The sequence below is a fragment of the Stenella coeruleoalba genome (assembly GCF_951394435.1).
Source record: "Stenella coeruleoalba genome assembly, chromosome: 4".
In the NCBI taxonomy this organism is placed as follows: Eukaryota; Metazoa; Chordata; class Mammalia; order Artiodactyla; family Delphinidae; genus Stenella; species Stenella coeruleoalba.
The window spans coordinates 1,405,589-1,422,150 of NC_137149.1; the positions used below are offsets into that span (position 1 = coordinate 1,405,589).

The window sequence follows — 16,562 nt, forward strand, 5'->3', positions numbered from 1 at the left end:
GCCTCTCAGATCATAGCCCACATGGCTCAACAGGGTCCTGAGTGATGGGGGCGGGGGACATGGCAAGGTCAGAGCAGCGACCCTGGCTGAGCCGTGTTACTGCCTCTGATGGAGCAGTGGGGTCCTGGCTTCGGCCCCACCAACTCCTCCTCCTTCCGAGGGGCCCAAACCACAAATCTGCCCATGTCCTCCCCTGCTCAGCAAAAGCCCAGGATTGGTGCCTGTGGGGACCCAGTCCTGCTCCCCATCTGCGCTCCACCCTCACCTCTCCAATGGGATCATCACCATTTCTAAGTAGGCTGTGTCTTTGTAGCTCTGGTACCCCATTTTCCACCGACATCCTGCCCGTCCGCCAAGGCCCAGTCAGCTCAGCCAGCTTGCATTGCTCCCAGACCTGCAGCCCCCCAGGGTTAGGATTAGGGCAGGTCTAGAGGGTCTGGGTGCTCATCTTTGCCCAGTTCAGGTGCAGGATCCAGCCCTGAGCTGTCCTGAACTCCTGGAAGCAAATGAGCACACCAGCAGAACCCAAGCCACATGTTAAGTCTCTGGGGTGAGGTTAAGTTTGAGCTTGTGCTGGCCTGGAATCCGCCCCTCCCCAGTCTCAGAGGCAGGAGAGGCTCTGAGAGGTTCGCTGACTCCTGCAAAGGGTCCCAGACTCTGCTCCGAAAATGTGTGTGAGGGTGGGGGCTGGGTGGTGCCCCTGTCTGGGAAGGCTGCCTGGAGGAGGTGGCTCTGGGTGGGCCTAAGAGGAGACAAGAGCCGCCAGGGTCTGGGTCAGGTCATGGCGGTGGCCTAGGGTGGGTGCTTTGGGTCCTGCTCACCTTCCCCCAGTTTCCACTGCAGACTCCAGAGAACAGGAAGAGCTGGGAATGGCCGGGAAGCCAACCCCCCCGCCGTGGGGTGTCAGCCCCCACCCCCAGCCCTGGTGGGCTGAAATGCCCAGCCCAGACCAGGACCCGTCTTCCCCACTCCCCCAGCCATTTGGGGCGAGGTCTGCCCTGCCTGTGGTCCTTTCTGGGACAGGACGCTCTCTGGAGCACTAGGGCCTGGCCGCCGGGTGCGTCTGTGCGGGGGGCCCTGCTTGGACCTGGAGTGCCCACCCACAGTGGGGCAGCTCCTGCAGGCAGCGCTCCAGCTGCCCCAACGCCTTGGCCGCCGGGCCACAGTGGGAGAGGAGGTGTTGGGCGGGGCGCCCCCTGGTGGCCATTAGGGGCTGCAGCAGGGACCTCGGAGGAGCCCACCCGGTGCCCTGGTGGGGAAAGGGTAGTGTCCCCCAGCCCTGCCCCACCCACCCGCCTCCGGGGTGATAGTGCCCCACCAGCATCATCAGCCTCCAGGGCACTGACAGTCTTTCTCCTCTCCTTCCCGCGCCCCCGCCCCGTGTGGGTGTCCACCTGCCTGCCTGCCTGCCTGCCTGCCTGGGGGGGTGGGCCGGGCCTGGGGGCAGGCTGCTGTATGCGGGCATATTTGTGGGGCAGATGAGTCACGGGTGGGGGCCGGCAGCAGGGGCACCTCCAGAGGCCAGGGTGTGTGGGAGTGGCCTGAGCCGAGCCTGCGGTGGAAGGGGCAGGACGGGGACGCGAGAGGAGGCGGCCTTCTCCCCACCTCCCCGGGGACCAGGCTCAGGGACTCTTCCTGTCCCAGGGCCTCCCCGACCGCTGGGACACAGAGAGCTCTGGGTGCTCCCACCCTACACCCTCCCTCCTTCGACTTGGTGGCCTGCCCTGCGGGGATGCTGCAGCCTGCGTCTGGGTCCGGAGAGCCTGTGGGGGACCCACCCCCCCCGCCCCCCTCCTGTCGCCGGAAGCTCGTGGGGGGAGATGCTGGAGTGCTCCCGTGGCTTTCTCCCCAGGCCTGTGTGTTGCCCCGAAAGGTGGTGGGGCGGGGTCCTGGCAGCTCCCCAGCCCCTCTCCAGCCACCAAACCACGGCGTGCCATGGGCGCTGTGTGTCCAAGCTGCCCTCCCTGGAGGTGGCCCTGCAGGCACAGCCAGCTGGGCCGGTTCCTCCCAGCATCCCCAGGTCACAGGGCTCCCTTCTGCCTCTCGCGTGACCCTTCTAAAGGCCCGTGGCCCAGATGGGCTGCCTGCTAACTTCTGTGAGTCTCGGTTCCCCATCTATGACATGGGATCCTGCCCCCTCAAGGGAGTGTCACTCGAAGGACTGTCATGGGGAGTGGAGGGGACGGCCCTCAGGAAACAGAAGCAGGGACGAGGACAACGATGGTGACGACGGGGAAGCTGAGGCTCCGGAAGGGCACCTGCTCGAGGTCCAAGGCTGGCGCCCGAGGGCTAATTCCAAACCCCTGCCCCCACCAGTCCCGAGCCCCTGCTGTAGGTGGGCAGCAGTTCATTCCTTCTAGATCCTTCCTGAGCGGGAAACTCTGCCTTGGACCAACCCCTCCCCACCCCCAGGTCCTGGCTCTACCCTTGGGGTGGGGACAGCCCTGTAGAAGGGCAGAGTGACACACGTCCCCCACTTAGCGTGGAAAATCCCAATTTCTGGGCAGATGGGACGGCTACTGACCCTCGTTGGGCGCTCCCGTGGCCACAGGCCTTCCTGCAGGACAGCTGGGGTGTGGGCTGCCGCCCCCTCCCACTGCGCAAAAGCGGCCCAAGGCTGGCTTGGAGACCATCCTTCTGTCCGCTGGGGTCTAGGCCGTCCCTCTGGAGGGCAGCTGTGTCTGGGCCGAGGGTGAGCATCGGGGCAGACCCTCCTTCCTGGGTCTCCACTCCCTCTCCCACCCCGACCTGGTGAGTGAGGACCACCACGTCCCAGGTCTGGAAGGTGACAACTGCGGGTACCTAGAGTAGAGGGAGGGGGACCCCCAGAGTGTAGCTTCACGGGGGCTTCCTGCAGGGGGCTGACTTCCTGAAGGCACTGCTGTCCAGCCAGTGACACAGGCACCGCCATCCACAGGAGTGGGAGGGACTCCGTCCAGGTGGGCAGGCCTGGTCTTGGGCAGCTAAGGACACAGGTCTCCCTGGATGCCGCTCCTCTTCTGCTCCCAAAGGACTCAGCGCTGCTCAGAGGAGCCCCCGGGCTCTGAAACACTTTCTCACCTACCAGAAAATGGGTGTGGTGGCCACTGGGGCCTCTTGCAGCCACGCCCCCATTCTCTGGCCTCCCAACGCCCACCTCAGAGGGACGGGACACCCAAGTCCCAAGGGAAGGCCCCATCGCCTTGGCAACCCCAGCGTTTGGTCTGCCCTCCTGCATTCTCTCCAGGGCCCCAGGTGGGGTGTCCAAGAGCACTGCCCACCCCAATGCACACAGACGCCAGGGGTCCGAGCTGAAGACACACGAGGAGAGGAGCTGGGCAGGGTGGGCGGGCAGTGGGGAGGCTGGAGCCGTCGCAGGCAGTGGGAGCTGGGGGTGGGGGGCGGCCACCCCTCTCCTGGGGGCTGGTGGGAAGTCAAGTCCTGCCCTTTGACTGTCCCAGGAGTCCAGAAGCCCCCAGCTTCCTAGAGGACAATGAACTTTAGCAAGAGCCCCGTCACCTGCCAGTTGGAGAAAAAGAAGTCCATCCATGTTCACATGAGGAATAAGAGTGTCTGCAATCCTTAAATAGATTTATGGAAATGGTTTTGAATTACAGCATTAGAAAATAAAAATAATCTGCATACATAATATACCCTCCACTATATGCTTTTCTTCTCCCACAGAAGCTGTTTTTGTGCGTGTGTATTCCAGTGTCAAATAGTAATTGGATTTTATCCTATAAAAGAAGCAGTAGGTATGTCATCTCTCTAAAAATAAAACTGCAATCGTCATTGCAATGTGAAGCCTGAGATTTAAGCCTGAGGAGGTGTCTGTGCTGGGGCCCGGGGCCACTCTGGGGTCTGAGGAGGTGGGCCAGGGTCCCAGGGGTGCAGAGGGAAGGGGAAGTGGCAGCCAAGCGGGCAACATCCGGGGGTCCTCAGCCCCCTGGAGAGCCCTGGCCTCGGAAGCTGGGAAACCTCTGCCCGCCGCCTGACCCCGCCGTCGGCTGGTGGACCGGGGCGGGCAGACCGCAGCAGGGGCGCGCCTGCTTGCCCAGAGGACCACCAGGCCTGCTTCTGCATGTCCCCTCTCCGACAAGCAATGAGACTCATGTTGCTGAGACAAGGTCCTGAGGGGAGCAGGGGGCGGGCAGCTGTGGGCTCAGGGCCCTGGAGAGAGAAAAGCCTAGGCTTTCTGGTTTGGCCAGCGTGTGGGGAAGCCCTGCGGTGCCCCAGGCCCCCCCGACCCCGCCGGCCCCCAGAGGTGTCCACCATCTCCCCAGACTCAGCCCCAGGGGCCGAGGCTGCCCTGAGCTCAGACACCATCCCTACTTTCCCCTTGCAGGGCGGACCTTCTGCTACGGTCCAGCCTCAAGGCCGCATCTCAGCAGGGCAGGGGGGCAGGCGGATGGGCGGGAGGAAAGCCCACCCAGCCCAGGCAGCCGCCTGGCACCCCCAGGTCCCCCCACTGGCTGAAGCTGACCTCCTGTTGGCCCCTGCGGCTGGCCTGGGGTCCCCATGGGTGCGGAGGCCAGGGCGGGTGGGGTGGAGGCCCTGGACGTTCTGGAAGTCAGGGCGGCCTGCAGCCCTGGCAGCGGTGATGGCGGCAGCTGGATGAAATGCGGTGAAGACCCTCCCGTGGCCGGAGGCCTCCTCCTCGGCACCTCCTCCCTGGCGTCCTTTGGGGCCCTCGCGGGCTTGGGGCACCGTGTCAGATGCCTGCCTTGTCGCTGTAGAAGGGCGTGACGTGGAACATGTAGCAGTGCGTGCACACGCGGACGGGCTTCACCTGCCCGTAGCGGGGCAGCGGTGCCGAGTGCGAAGAGCAGCGGGAGCAGAAGATCTGGAAGGCGAAGGGCGGGAGGCGGGGCCAGTGGGCTGGGCAGGGCTCCCAGCAGCCCCTGCGCCTCACCCCTTCCTGACCTTGGCCTCTCAGGGGCGCGCAGCAAGGACGGGGTCGGAGCCCCGGGTGCCGCCGTCCTTCCTGCCCTTCCTCCCACCCAGAGCATCCCGGGCGTGCGCGGGTGGGTGTCTCCCGGCACCGCCCCCGTGGGGCTGGAACCTTCAGGAAAACCTGGCGCAGGTCTTGGCCAGGAGGCCGCGCCGACGGAGGGGGTCCTGGCCCCATACCCAGGCTGCCGCAGGCTCCTACTCAGACCCTCCATCCCCTCCCCGTCCTCAGGTCTGAAGTGGCCGGGACTGGGCACTGCACCATCACACCCAGCGGGCGGAGTGCCTGGAGTCCACACCCTGTGCCAAGGCAGAGCAGGGCCCAGGGCTCAGGCGTGTCTGCACAAGGACCCCGGGGCATCGGTCCGGACTTCCGGACCTCGGCGCCACGTCTGTGACGGCCCCTGGGATGCCCGCAGCGACAGCCCGAGGGGCCGCGGGACGACCTCGGCCGCCCCACCCACCTTCCCACAGCTCCGGCAGTGGTGCTTCCTGCGGATGACGGTGAAGGGGGCTTTGCACGCGGTGCAGAAGCCGCAGGCCTCGTCCGGGACCCACTCGGGCGGGTCTATGACAACGACAGGGGGGGACACGTCAGCCAGAGGGACCCGTGCGGTGGCGGCAGTGGGGACCGGTGACTGGGGTGGGGGTCGGAGGCTGGCGGCTGTGCAGGAGCCTCTGGTGGGGCAGCCTGCCCCCCACTCCCCCCCTCCGGTCCTCCCTGAGGCTCGGTACCGGCTGCGGTTTCAGGAAACTGACGGTGTCCCATGGACGGGTCAGTCTTTGCAGCTGTCAGCCGTGCTCATCGATCGGACCCCAGCTGCGGCCTGCACCTCGCCCCAGGACTCGGGGCACAGGCAGGGAGCGTCCACCTGGACAACCCTCTCCCGGCCGGCACCCAGCCTGGCAGGGCCCTTGGGCAAAAATGGGGGTTGGGAAATGAAGAAATCAGCCCCCTCTGTGGACCCCTCCGTCAATCAGCACCGCCCACCCCAGCTCCAGGGCTGTTCTCAGGTTCCTGAGGAGAGGCGCCGAGGCTGGCCCTGGCCTCTCCCGACACCTGTGCAGCCTGGCAGCTGCCTGTGGGCCTGTCCCACGTCACTTCTCCAGGCGATCACGGGGGAAGCCTCTGGGCCTCTGCTCTGGAATTTGGGTGGGAGGGTGTGTGTCGGCGCTGGGAGAAGCCATCTTGCACGGGGGGACATGCCTTTCCTCCCACCCCAGACATAAGATGCCCACTGCGTACCAACCCCAAGCCCAGTACCGCCGCCCAGAGGGAGAACGAACACCTGGATGGCTCCCTGGGGCCACAGTGTGGGCTCAGGGGTCTCCCGTCCACTCTCACACAACCCCCAAGGGAACTCAGCAAGGCCGCCTGCCCACCAGAGACCGGGGTCTCCTCGCCTCCCTCTCTCCCCCTCTCCTCACCAACCTGCACCAGAGGACCTGCCCCTCCCCCCCCCCCCCCCCCCCCCCCCGCGCACAGAACCGCCCCGACCCCCGACCCCTCCCACCCAGCTCTCCCGCTTCTGCTCCGGACCCCATCAGCTCACCCCCCATCAGCTCACCCCCGACTGCAGGGAGATGGCTTCTCATGCTTGCCACCCTCCCCCGCCCCCGTGTGAAATCCTTGGCCGGCCCCAGTGACGCCCTGGACGGCGTCCGGCAGCTCCGGGGCCACGCCGGGCCACGAGGCCAGCTCCAACACACAAGTCGAAACCCCCGCCCGAGGAGGATGGTGAGGGTCCTGAGGACTTGCTGGGTCCACGCCCTGCCCTGCGAGCCACTCCCAGGAGGGGGCTGGACTGGCGGCCCACGGGGGGACATGGCCCTGGCAGTAGGCCGGGCCCCTCCAGACCTCGCAGTTCACCACCTGCACGATCCTCGAGCAGGGGGTTCCGAGTTTCCAGCGGGCGTTCTAGTTATGGCCCTGTGTGCGATTTTCACAGGAGGGTAGAGAAGACCAGGGCTCAGGGCGTTTAGGAAGCAGGGAAGCTTGTGCGGCCGCCCCCAGGGGATCCCGGCCAAGGGGCAGTGCGAGGGAGGCCCTGAGCCGGGACCAGCGGGGACCCGTGCCGCCGGCCAGGCACACCGGGGCCAGCCGCCTCCTTCTCAGCTCCAGTCGCATTCGACACTTGCCCAGGCCCGTCTGCCGCTGCCCGTCTGAGCACCTCTCCAGGCCTCCGGCCCCTTCCAAAGGCCTTGGGCAGCCCCCTCCCCACAGATGTGTTGCCAGTGCCCCCAGCCCATCCTGGACGCTCCTTCCTTGACTGCCAAGCCACCGGGCCTGCAGCCGGCCGACCTCCAGGCTAACGGGGGAGCAGGCCGCTAGGGGAGGCCTTTCCTGCGGGGCAGGTGAACGCTGAGGGGTCGGCAGTGTGCCTGTGGCCTGGGACCAGCCACTTCCAGCTGCGGTCAACGGCCTGGACCCCGGCATCTCAGTGCTCCTCACACCCTCCCTCTGCCCCCCAGGCTGAGATGTTCAGTAATGGGCCTGAGGTTAGGTGGCGGCAGCTCAGAGGACCTGTGCCCATCCTGGGAGCCCAGGAGGGAAGCTGGAGTAAGAGGCTGCACCCCCTGGGAAGCGGCACGTCTAGGTGTCTGGGGAGGGGCCCCCGCTGGAGGAGCGCTGCCCGCCCTGAGCCTGCAGTCCAGGGCAGAGCGGCGGAAACGTCCAGACAGGGCTCCTGCTCCCCGCTCGGCACGCAGTGCACTGGCCCCCGGCTCCCGGGCCCTCACGCACCTTCCAAGTCTCCATCTCGGGTCTTGGCTGCGAGTTCAGAGGATGACAGGGTCTCCTGGCACAGAGCACAGTCCTCCAAGGCCGCGCTCCGCAGGGTCTGAGTGACTAGAAGAGAGAGGGTGGCCGCTGGGGTCAGTGGGCCACCACCTGTCCCTGGGAGGTGCCGCCAGCGGGGAGTAGCCCCCGAACAACCCCCAGTCCCACGTGTGGAGTGGGTCACCGCAGCCCTCACCCAGCGTCCCCGCAGGCTGGGTGCTGACCCCGCAGGGGGCCTTCCCATCCGAGTGCCCTCAGGTGTGCAGCTGGTCCTGCCTGTGGGCCCCCGGCCCCAGGGCCCACCGTCGTTGCTTGCAGAGCAAGAAGCCAGCCCCAGAAGGCAGCCCCGCCCAGAATCCCCTGGCAGATGGGGGCAGTGTGGTCCAGTGGTGTGGACCCTGGGCGGCACAGCTGGGTCGGCACACAGGACAGATTTCTCCTCCCTATGGGCGAGGACGTGCCCTCCAGGGCTGGGCCGGCTGCCCCGTGTGTCCAGACGTTCTTGAGCAGAAGCCCCTATGATGAGAGGCCGCTTGCCCAGAATGGGAGCCTCAGCCCAGCAGAGGGTGGGCAAGCAGGGGTCGGGCCCCTTCCCCACGCTCGGACCCCGCCACCTCCTTCCAGGGAGCGAGGGGCCAAGCTCCCTGTGCCTTAGCATTCCCTGCCTGACACCTGCTCCCTCACCAAGTAACTCTGTTCTGCGTGCGTGTGTGTGTGCACGCGTGTGTGAGTATGTGAGGCAGCTCACAGACGGCCACTCCCCCGAGCAGGGGACCCACGTCCCCTCCTTGGCTGTGGGCTGGCCCCTGGCTGCTCTGACAGACGGAGTTTGGTAGAAGTGACAGTGTACCGCTTCCGGGTCCTGTCTCCAGGCCCGTCAGCTGTCGGAAGTGGGGTGGCCTGGCTGGGGCGTGGGCACGTGGGGCTGTGACCCCCATGCGTCCCCAAGCCCACCTCTCGGGGTACCCAGGGCCTGTGCCCCTCTGCCCACAAAAGCCGGGTGGCGGTGCCGGGCCAGGTCTGGGGGTGCAGATTTCCGCAGGCCCCCCACATCCGGGGGGGGGTGGGCACGACGGTCAGCCTAGGCCTCAGAGCCTGTCCCGAGCTGGCACTCACCCTTCTTTAGCTTTTCCTTGTCGTCCGTTTCCGGCTTGGTGGCCATGACCTGGAAGAGGGTCTTGAGAATACTTCTGAGGTCGCTGGCGTAGTTGGTCTGCAGCTGGTCGGCCACGCCTGGGGGAGGACGCCCGAGGAGGGGGGGTTAGGTCCTGGCAGCTGGTGAACCCAGCCAGGGCTCGTGGTCAGAGACCAACGTGTCCTCGGGTGAGTGGGCGCGAGAAGAGGCTGCCCCGCCCCCGTGACAGCTCCCTTGGCAGAAGCAAAAGCTCAGGAGTCAAGGGGAGGTGGCGGAGGGGGGCAGAGTACCCAGAAGCCCTCCCCCGGGGGCCAGTTATTCGCCTTCGTGCTCTTATCCTGGCCCCTCACTGAGGGACAACCCCAGAGCCCCCAGCTGTGCCCACCGGCGTGGCAGCACCTTCCCCTCACGGCCACCTCGACTGCGGGGATGCGGTGAGGTTCCACGTGGCTGGGGGGCCGAGGGTGGACCCCGCCCAGACATGGGGCCCAGCGCCGGCTCCTCGGCACCCCCCGCCAGCCGGCCCCCGCTCCCTGGCCGGACAAGGCTTCTCCCACCCTCACCTGCAGAGGTTTCCTCTGTCTCTCAATTAGGTGGACTCGGCCCTTCTCAGTGAAGAGCGCCGCTAGCTCTTCAGGGGCACAAGGGGCTGCCGTTAACAGCAAAGCCAGGGAGTGACCGTGCACATCCCAGCAGCACATGGGCGCCCCGGGACCCATCCCTGCGCTGATCCCGTGGCCGGCGCTTCCGGGGGCTTCCTTGCGTGCCAGCAGCCGTGTTGAGTACCAGCTGGCATGACGTTCCCCAGACCTCTAAACAAACCCGTGTAGTGGATTCCGGCAGATGTCTGAACCGCAGCTCAGAGTCACCCCGAGGTCCTCGTGCCCCCACCTGGCCTGGCCGGGGGCAGTGCCGAGTGACCCCGGGGGATCATGATCCTGACCTGCAGTGTCCGCCAGTCCACAGGCTGCCCCGCGGCTGCCCCTCCACCCGGGGGCCCGGGCGTGCCGCGGACACTCCAGGCCAGGGGAGCTGGGCTGCAGGACGGGCACTGTGTGAACCCAGCTGCCCCGGGGAGGTGTCGGGGAAGGGCAGGCAGGAGGCCAGGAGGGTGGACTTCACTGCACACTTGTCATACTTTTAAACCATGAGAAAGCGGCAGCTATTCAGAACACACAAATCTAGGGAAAGCGCTGCTACGAAGACACCGCTTGTGCTCACTCCCCTCACTGAACTCCCCAGGGAGACAACAGTCATCGTCCTGTTGTCTGCCACCCCAAGAGAGGAAACATCAGTCGGGACAGGACGCACAATGAACTCTGACCCACACATTGAACAGAGCCTCCCTGTGTGAGCAGTGAGGGGCCACTGGGACCAGAATGGGGTCCTCCACCCCCCACGGGAGGGCCCGGCAAAGCATGACGCCCGCCTCTTTACCGGGCCGGGCTCATGGCGGGGCTCGCGGGCGAAGGATGAAGTGATGTGGTGAGGAAGGCCCAAGGCAGGGCTGACACCCGAGCAGCCCAGCATCAGCGGGGAACCTCCCGCACCTGGGCCAGCCGCTCCGCTAAAGCACGCCCCCCCCCACCCCTGTGTGTCCCCAAGCCCACGCCCCGCCCCAGGCCCAGAAGTGGCACCTGAAATGCAGACAAACAGGCGGTGGATCAGGTCGTGGCTGCCGTGGAACCGGGACCGGATCTTCTCTCTGATGGCCACGGGGCCTGCGTCCGGCCCCATCTCGTCTGAGGGGCAGGAGCCGGCCGTGAAGCCACTGTGCAGAGAAGGAAACACAGGAGCGCAGGTGGAGGGATGAGGGAAGGCAAAATCTCTGCCCGGAGGCCCCCCCCCCCCCGCCGTCGCAGGAGCGCACTGGGGCTAACGCCACGTGCTGAGCTCCTCCCGTGGGAGAGTCACCGCCCCTACTCACACCCTCTGCAGGGGGCTGATGGGCTCCCAGAAGATGTGTCCACACCCTAACCCCTGCACCTGCCAGCAGGACCCGTTTGGAAGAAAAGGCTTTGCGGCTGCAGTCAAGGTAAGGATCTTGAGAGGAGACATCATGGATTACCTGGTGGCCCTAATCTAAGGACAAGTGTCTTTGTGGGAGACGGGAGAGGAGACACAGACACACGGGGGAGGGGAGGAGGTGAAGTGGCCACGATACAGAGATCAGGGTGATGTGGCCACAAGCCTGGGGGTGCCCGGAGCCACCAGAAGCTGGAAGACGCAGGAAGGACCCTCCCTGAGAGCCTCCGGAGCGGGGACAGCCCTGTCAGATTTCAGATTTCTGGCCTCCCGCCTGCGAGAGAAGAGATTTCTGTTATTTTAAGCCCCCAGGTCGTGGTGCTGTTTTACTAAGACTGTCCTTCGTCCCCACCATGCACTTCCCTTCCCACGGCCCAGGGGTCCTGCTGCAGGTGCTGCGAGCTCTGCTGTTCAGGGGTCACCCTGCGGCCCTAAGTAGTGGCCGCAGTTGAGCCTACACTGTTAGGGCGTCCACTGACCGTCCTGTTCTTAAATCATTTATCTCCCATCTTCTATTTCTGCCGTTTTGTCCCACTTTCTGGGAAATTTCCTCTTTTTTTCTCCGACTTTCCCCTCGACATTTTTGCTACCAGGTTTTTAATTTCCTGCTCTCTCTGTCGTTTCATGGATGTGAAATATTTTATCTATCTAGAAACATTAATTATATATTTTTTCTGATTTTCTTTTTTTTTTTTTTTGGCTGTGCCGCGAGGCATGCGGGATCTTAGTTCCCCGACCAGGGATTGAACCTGTGCCCCCTGCAGTGGAAGCGTGGAGTCTTAACCACTGGACCGTCAGGGAAGTCCGTCATTGTAATTTTTCAGAAGTTGCCTTTGGTGGCCTGCACTATCTCTGTTTCTGCTTTTCTGTGGGGGAGTTGGTTTTTTCATGCCTGCCTCAAATGCAGAGACCCCTGTCAGAGAGAGGCCCCGGCGTGGCCTCCTGGCATGGCAGAATAGCGGCCGCCCTCGCATCACTGGTGGGAGTGTAAACTGGTGGATGCCTTTGGGGAGGTGCTCTGGCATCACCTCAGAGAAGCTGGCACACTCCTCAGCCCAGGGGCCGTGGTTGGCACACACCCAAGACCCTGCCCTGTGCAACTGCAGACGTGGCAGAACCTTCAGGGCCGTTCTGGAAGTTCCAGTAAAATCCACCAGTGATGGAGGAGGAGAATCCACTGTCATCCTGTCACGCTGTGGCCCGCCTGATTGTAGCGGGTGAGCAGCCCTGGCCCCTTGTGGACGTGGACGACCCTCGCCGACACGGCAGAGAGACGCGCACAGCCGCCCGATATCTCACTTAGGGGCACGTCCCTTGGTGTCAAACCATCAGGAAGCTCGGAGATGTGACGCGCCTGAGAATTCAGTGCGGGGGGCGCTGGGGCTGGAAAGGGCCCCAGACTGGCTTCATGGGCTCCCCCTGCTCAGACGAGTGCGCGTCCGACTGGCACACTCTAGCGACGTGAACATTGGTTTGTAAGTAATATTTCTTTTAAAAGAGTGTATTTATTTTATTTATTTATCTCTGGCTGCATTGGGTCTTCGTTGCTGCACGCGGGCCCCTCACCGCGGTGGCCTCTCTTGTTGCGGAGCACAAGCTCCAGGCGCACAGGCCCCAGCAGCTGTGGCATGCGGGCTCAGCAGTTGTGGCTCGCAGGTCCCAGAGCGCAGGCTCAGCAGCCGTGGCGCACGGGCCCAGCTGCTCCGCGCCATGTGGGATCCTCCCGGACCAGGGCTCGAACCCGTGTCCCCTGCCTTGGCACGCAGATTCCCAGCCACTGCGCCACCAGGGAAGTGCCCTTATCAGTACTATTTCACCAGAACGTGGAGGAGCGGTGGGAGGCTGAGGGCGAGGCTGGGACCCTTGTGATGATCTACAGCTCTGCCCTCCCAGACCCCCTGCCAGGTTTCCAGAGACGAAGCCCTTGACTTTCTGCCTGGGGGGTGTGGACTTGGCGGCCCCTGTCCTGGGAGCTGAGTAAAGAAGGGGGATGCGACATCACTGTCCGCGGTGTCAGCTTCCATCAACGCCCCCAGTCTCAGTTCACAGCCTCACCCAAAAGACTGGGAAGCAGGAGCCCAAGCAAATATTTACACACACTATTTGCAGCAGCGTTATTCACAAGAGCCCAAGGGGAAACAACCCAAGTGCCTGTCAACAGATGATGGATACACAAAACGTGGTCCCTCCATACGATGGAATATTATCCAGCCTTAACACGGAAGAAAATTCTGACACCAGCTACCATATGGACGCACCTGTAGGACATTAGGCCCAGTGACAGAAGCCGGTCACAAAAGGACAAACACTGTGTGACTCCGCTTACGTGAGGTCCCTGGAGGAGTCACATTCACAGAGACAGAAAGCAGATGGTGGGTGCCGGCTGCTGGGGAAGGGGGCTTGAGTGGGGACAGAGTTTCAGTCTGGGATGATGAGAAGTTCTGGAAATAAAGAGTGGCGGCAGTTATACCATATTGTGAATGTGTACAATGCCACCGAATTGTACACTTAAATATGGTCAAAAGAGTAAAATTTATGTTAGATGTATTTCGCCAAAATTAAAAAGTGGGGAAAAAAGATTTAGGACAGGGGAGGGCAGAGGAAAGGGGACTGGAAAGGTTAAGTAGCAAAGAGAGCTGATGGATTTGGCATCAATACAACAGGTTAAGAGTGAATACATGCTAAAAACCATTAAATTATACACTTGTATAGTACATATTTTTAATAATTAAAAAATTGAAGTATAGTTGATTTACAATGTTGTGTTAGTTTCGGGCGTACAGCAAAAATTACACACTTTTAAAGGGTGAACTGAATGGTCTATATACTATATACCAATAAAGCAGTTACTGTTGAAGACCCAATTATATTAAGATAGAGTAGCAATAAACAAACTGAAAATGAAATTAAGAAACAACCCTATCTGCAATAGCATCCAAAAGATTTAAATATTTGGAATAAACTTAACAAAAAAGTGCAAGAGTGACACACGGAAAACTACAAAACGTCACTGAAATAAATTAGACCTAAATAAATGGAAAGACACCCTATGTTCATGGTTGAGGACTTAATATCGTTAAGATGGCAATACTCCCCAAATTGGTCAATAAGTTCAATGCAATCTGTGTCAAGATAGCCGCCTTTTCTTTTTCCATGCAGAAGTTGACCAGCTGATCCTAAAATTCGTACGGAAACGCAAGGACTCAGAACAGCCAAAACAATCTTGAAAAAGAAACAAGCTGGAGGACTCACACTCATGACGTGGACTTTAGCATGAAACGCCAGTAAATACGACTGAGGCACTGGCATAGGACACGTGACGACGGAAGAGAATTGCAAGTCCAGAAATAAACCCACACGTTTGTGGGCAACTGATTTTCCAAAGGGGTGCCAAGATCATCCAACGAGGAAAGAATGCTCTTTTCAAAAGATGGTGCTGAGATAGATAGAGAAAGACCGTCTCTCCAATAAGTGCTGCTGGGAAAACTGGAAGCTGCACGTAAAGGGATGAAATTAGAACGTTTTTTCACACCACATAGAAAAATAAACTCAAAATGAATTAAAGACCTAAATGGAAGCCTGGAAACTATAACACTCCTAGAAGAAGACACCGGCAGAACACTCTCTGACATGAGCCATAGCAATATTTTTTTTGGATCTGTCTCCCAAGGCAAAGGAAACAAAAGCAAAAATAAACAAATGGGACCTAATTAAACTTAAAAGCTCTTGCAACAGCAAAGGAAACCATCGACCAAATGAAAAGATAACCTACTACATGGGAGAAAATATTTGAAAAAGATATGACCAATAAGGGGTTAATATCCAAAATATATAAACAGCTCATACAACTCAATAAAAAAAATAAAAAAATAAACCAGATTAAAAAATGGGCAGAAGACCTGAATAGACATTTTTCCAAAGAATACATACAGATGAAAAGCACATGAAAAGATGCTCAACTTCGCTAATCATCAGAGAAATGCAAATCGAAACCATGAGATATCACCTCCCACCCATCAAATGACCGTCATCAAAAAGACCAAAAATAACAAGTGTTGCTGAGGATGTCGACAAAAGGGAACCCTCCCACACTGTTGGTGGGAATGTAAATTGGTGCAGCCACTTTGGAAAACAGTATGGAAGGTCTCTCAAAAAACTAAGAATAGAATTACCATATGATCCAGCAATTCCACTCCTGGGTATATATCTAAAGAAAATGAAAACAGAAAAGATACGTGCACCCCAATGTCCATAGTAGCATTATTCACAATAGCCAAGACATGGAAGCAACCTAAATGTCCATCAACAGATGAATGGATAAAGAAGATGTGGTGTGTACATACAATGGAATATTACTCAGCCATAAAAAAGAATGAAAATCTGTCAATTCCAACAACATGGATGGACGTGGACGGTATTATGCTAAGTGAAATTCGTCAGACAGAGAAAGACAAATACTATATGTTATCACTCACATGTAGAAATCTAAAAAATAAAACAAACAAATGAATACAACAAAACAGAAGGAGACTCACGGATATAGAAAACACACTAGTGGTCACCACTGGGGAGAGGGAAGGAGGGAGGGGCATGATAGGGGTAGGGGATTAAGAGGTACAAACTATTAAGTATAAAATAAATAAGCTACAAGGACATATTGTAACAGCACAGCGAATACAGCCAGTATTTTAGAATAACTTTAAATGGAGTATAATCTATAAAAATATTGAATTTCTATGTCATGCAACCTGAAACTAATACAATATTGTAAATCAATTATACTTCAATAAAAATTTTTTTTTCTGGGAGAACTGCATTTCCACACACAAAAGAATGAAGTTAGACCTTACCTTATACCATATACAAAAACTGACTCAAATAGATCAAAGGTCTGTATCTATTCTAAAATTCTTAAACTTAGAAAGAATTTTAAATTCTTTAAAAGAATTCTTAAAAATTCTTAGAAAAGAACAGGAATCTTTGTGGTCTTGGATTAGGAAACAGTTTCTTAGGTGCGAAACCAAAAACACAGCAACCAAAACCAAATATCTCATTCAGCAGTTCCTCAGACAGTATGACACAGCAACTCCACCCTGAGGTATCTACCCAGGAGAACTGAAACACATATTCACACAAAAATTAAAAACTTCTGTGCTTCAAAAGATACCTTCAAGAAAGTGAAAAACCCCACAGAATGTGAGAAAATTTTTGCAAATCATGTATCTGTCAAGGGTATAGTATCTGGAATACAGAAAACTCTTGCAACTCAACAATAAAAAAATAAATAACCCAACTAAAGAATGGACAATGGATTTGAAAAGACATTTTTCCAAAGAAGATATACAAATGGCAGTAAACACATGAAAAGATGCCATCATTAGTCATTTAGGAAATGCAAAGTAAAATGATAATGTGCTATTTTATATCCATTACGATAACTGTAAGAGTTTAAAAAGGAAACAGAAAATAACAAGTGTGGGTGAAGATACGGAGAAATTGGAACCTTGTACATCCCTGGTGAGAATCTGAAATGCTACCGGAACTGTGGGAAACAGTTCAGCAGCTCCTCGTGCCGTATGACCCAGCAATTCCACCTCAAGGTATCTACCCAAGAGAACTGAAACATAGATTCACACAAAAGTTTGTACGTGAATGTTCATACCTACTAGCCAAACATGGAAGCAACCCAAACGT

General features: G+C 58.8%; 1 protein-coding gene across 2 annotated transcripts in view; it reads right to left on the reverse strand.

The window, feature by feature from the left end:
- Positions 1–3,733: 3,733 nt before the first annotated feature.
- ZFYVE28 (zinc finger FYVE-type containing 28) overlaps positions 3,734–16,562 on the reverse strand; it is a 128,317-nt gene continuing 115,488 nt past the window's right edge. The window contains exons 9-13 of one of the 2 annotated variants that reach the window (XM_079919313.1): positions 10,481–10,614; positions 8,825–8,941; positions 7,673–7,777; positions 5,394–5,497; positions 4,548–4,822 (exon numbers count right to left, since the gene is read on the reverse strand). In XM_079919313.1, the coding sequence (XP_079775439.1) occupies positions 4,691–4,822; positions 5,394–5,497; positions 7,673–7,777; positions 8,825–8,941; positions 10,481–10,614 (592 nt within the window). In that variant the 3' untranslated portion in view covers positions 4,548–4,690. Of the gene's footprint in view, positions 4,823–5,393; positions 5,498–7,672; positions 7,778–8,824; positions 8,942–10,480; positions 10,615–16,562 lie in introns of both variants that reach the window. The other variant, XM_079919314.1, reaches the window with a different exon arrangement.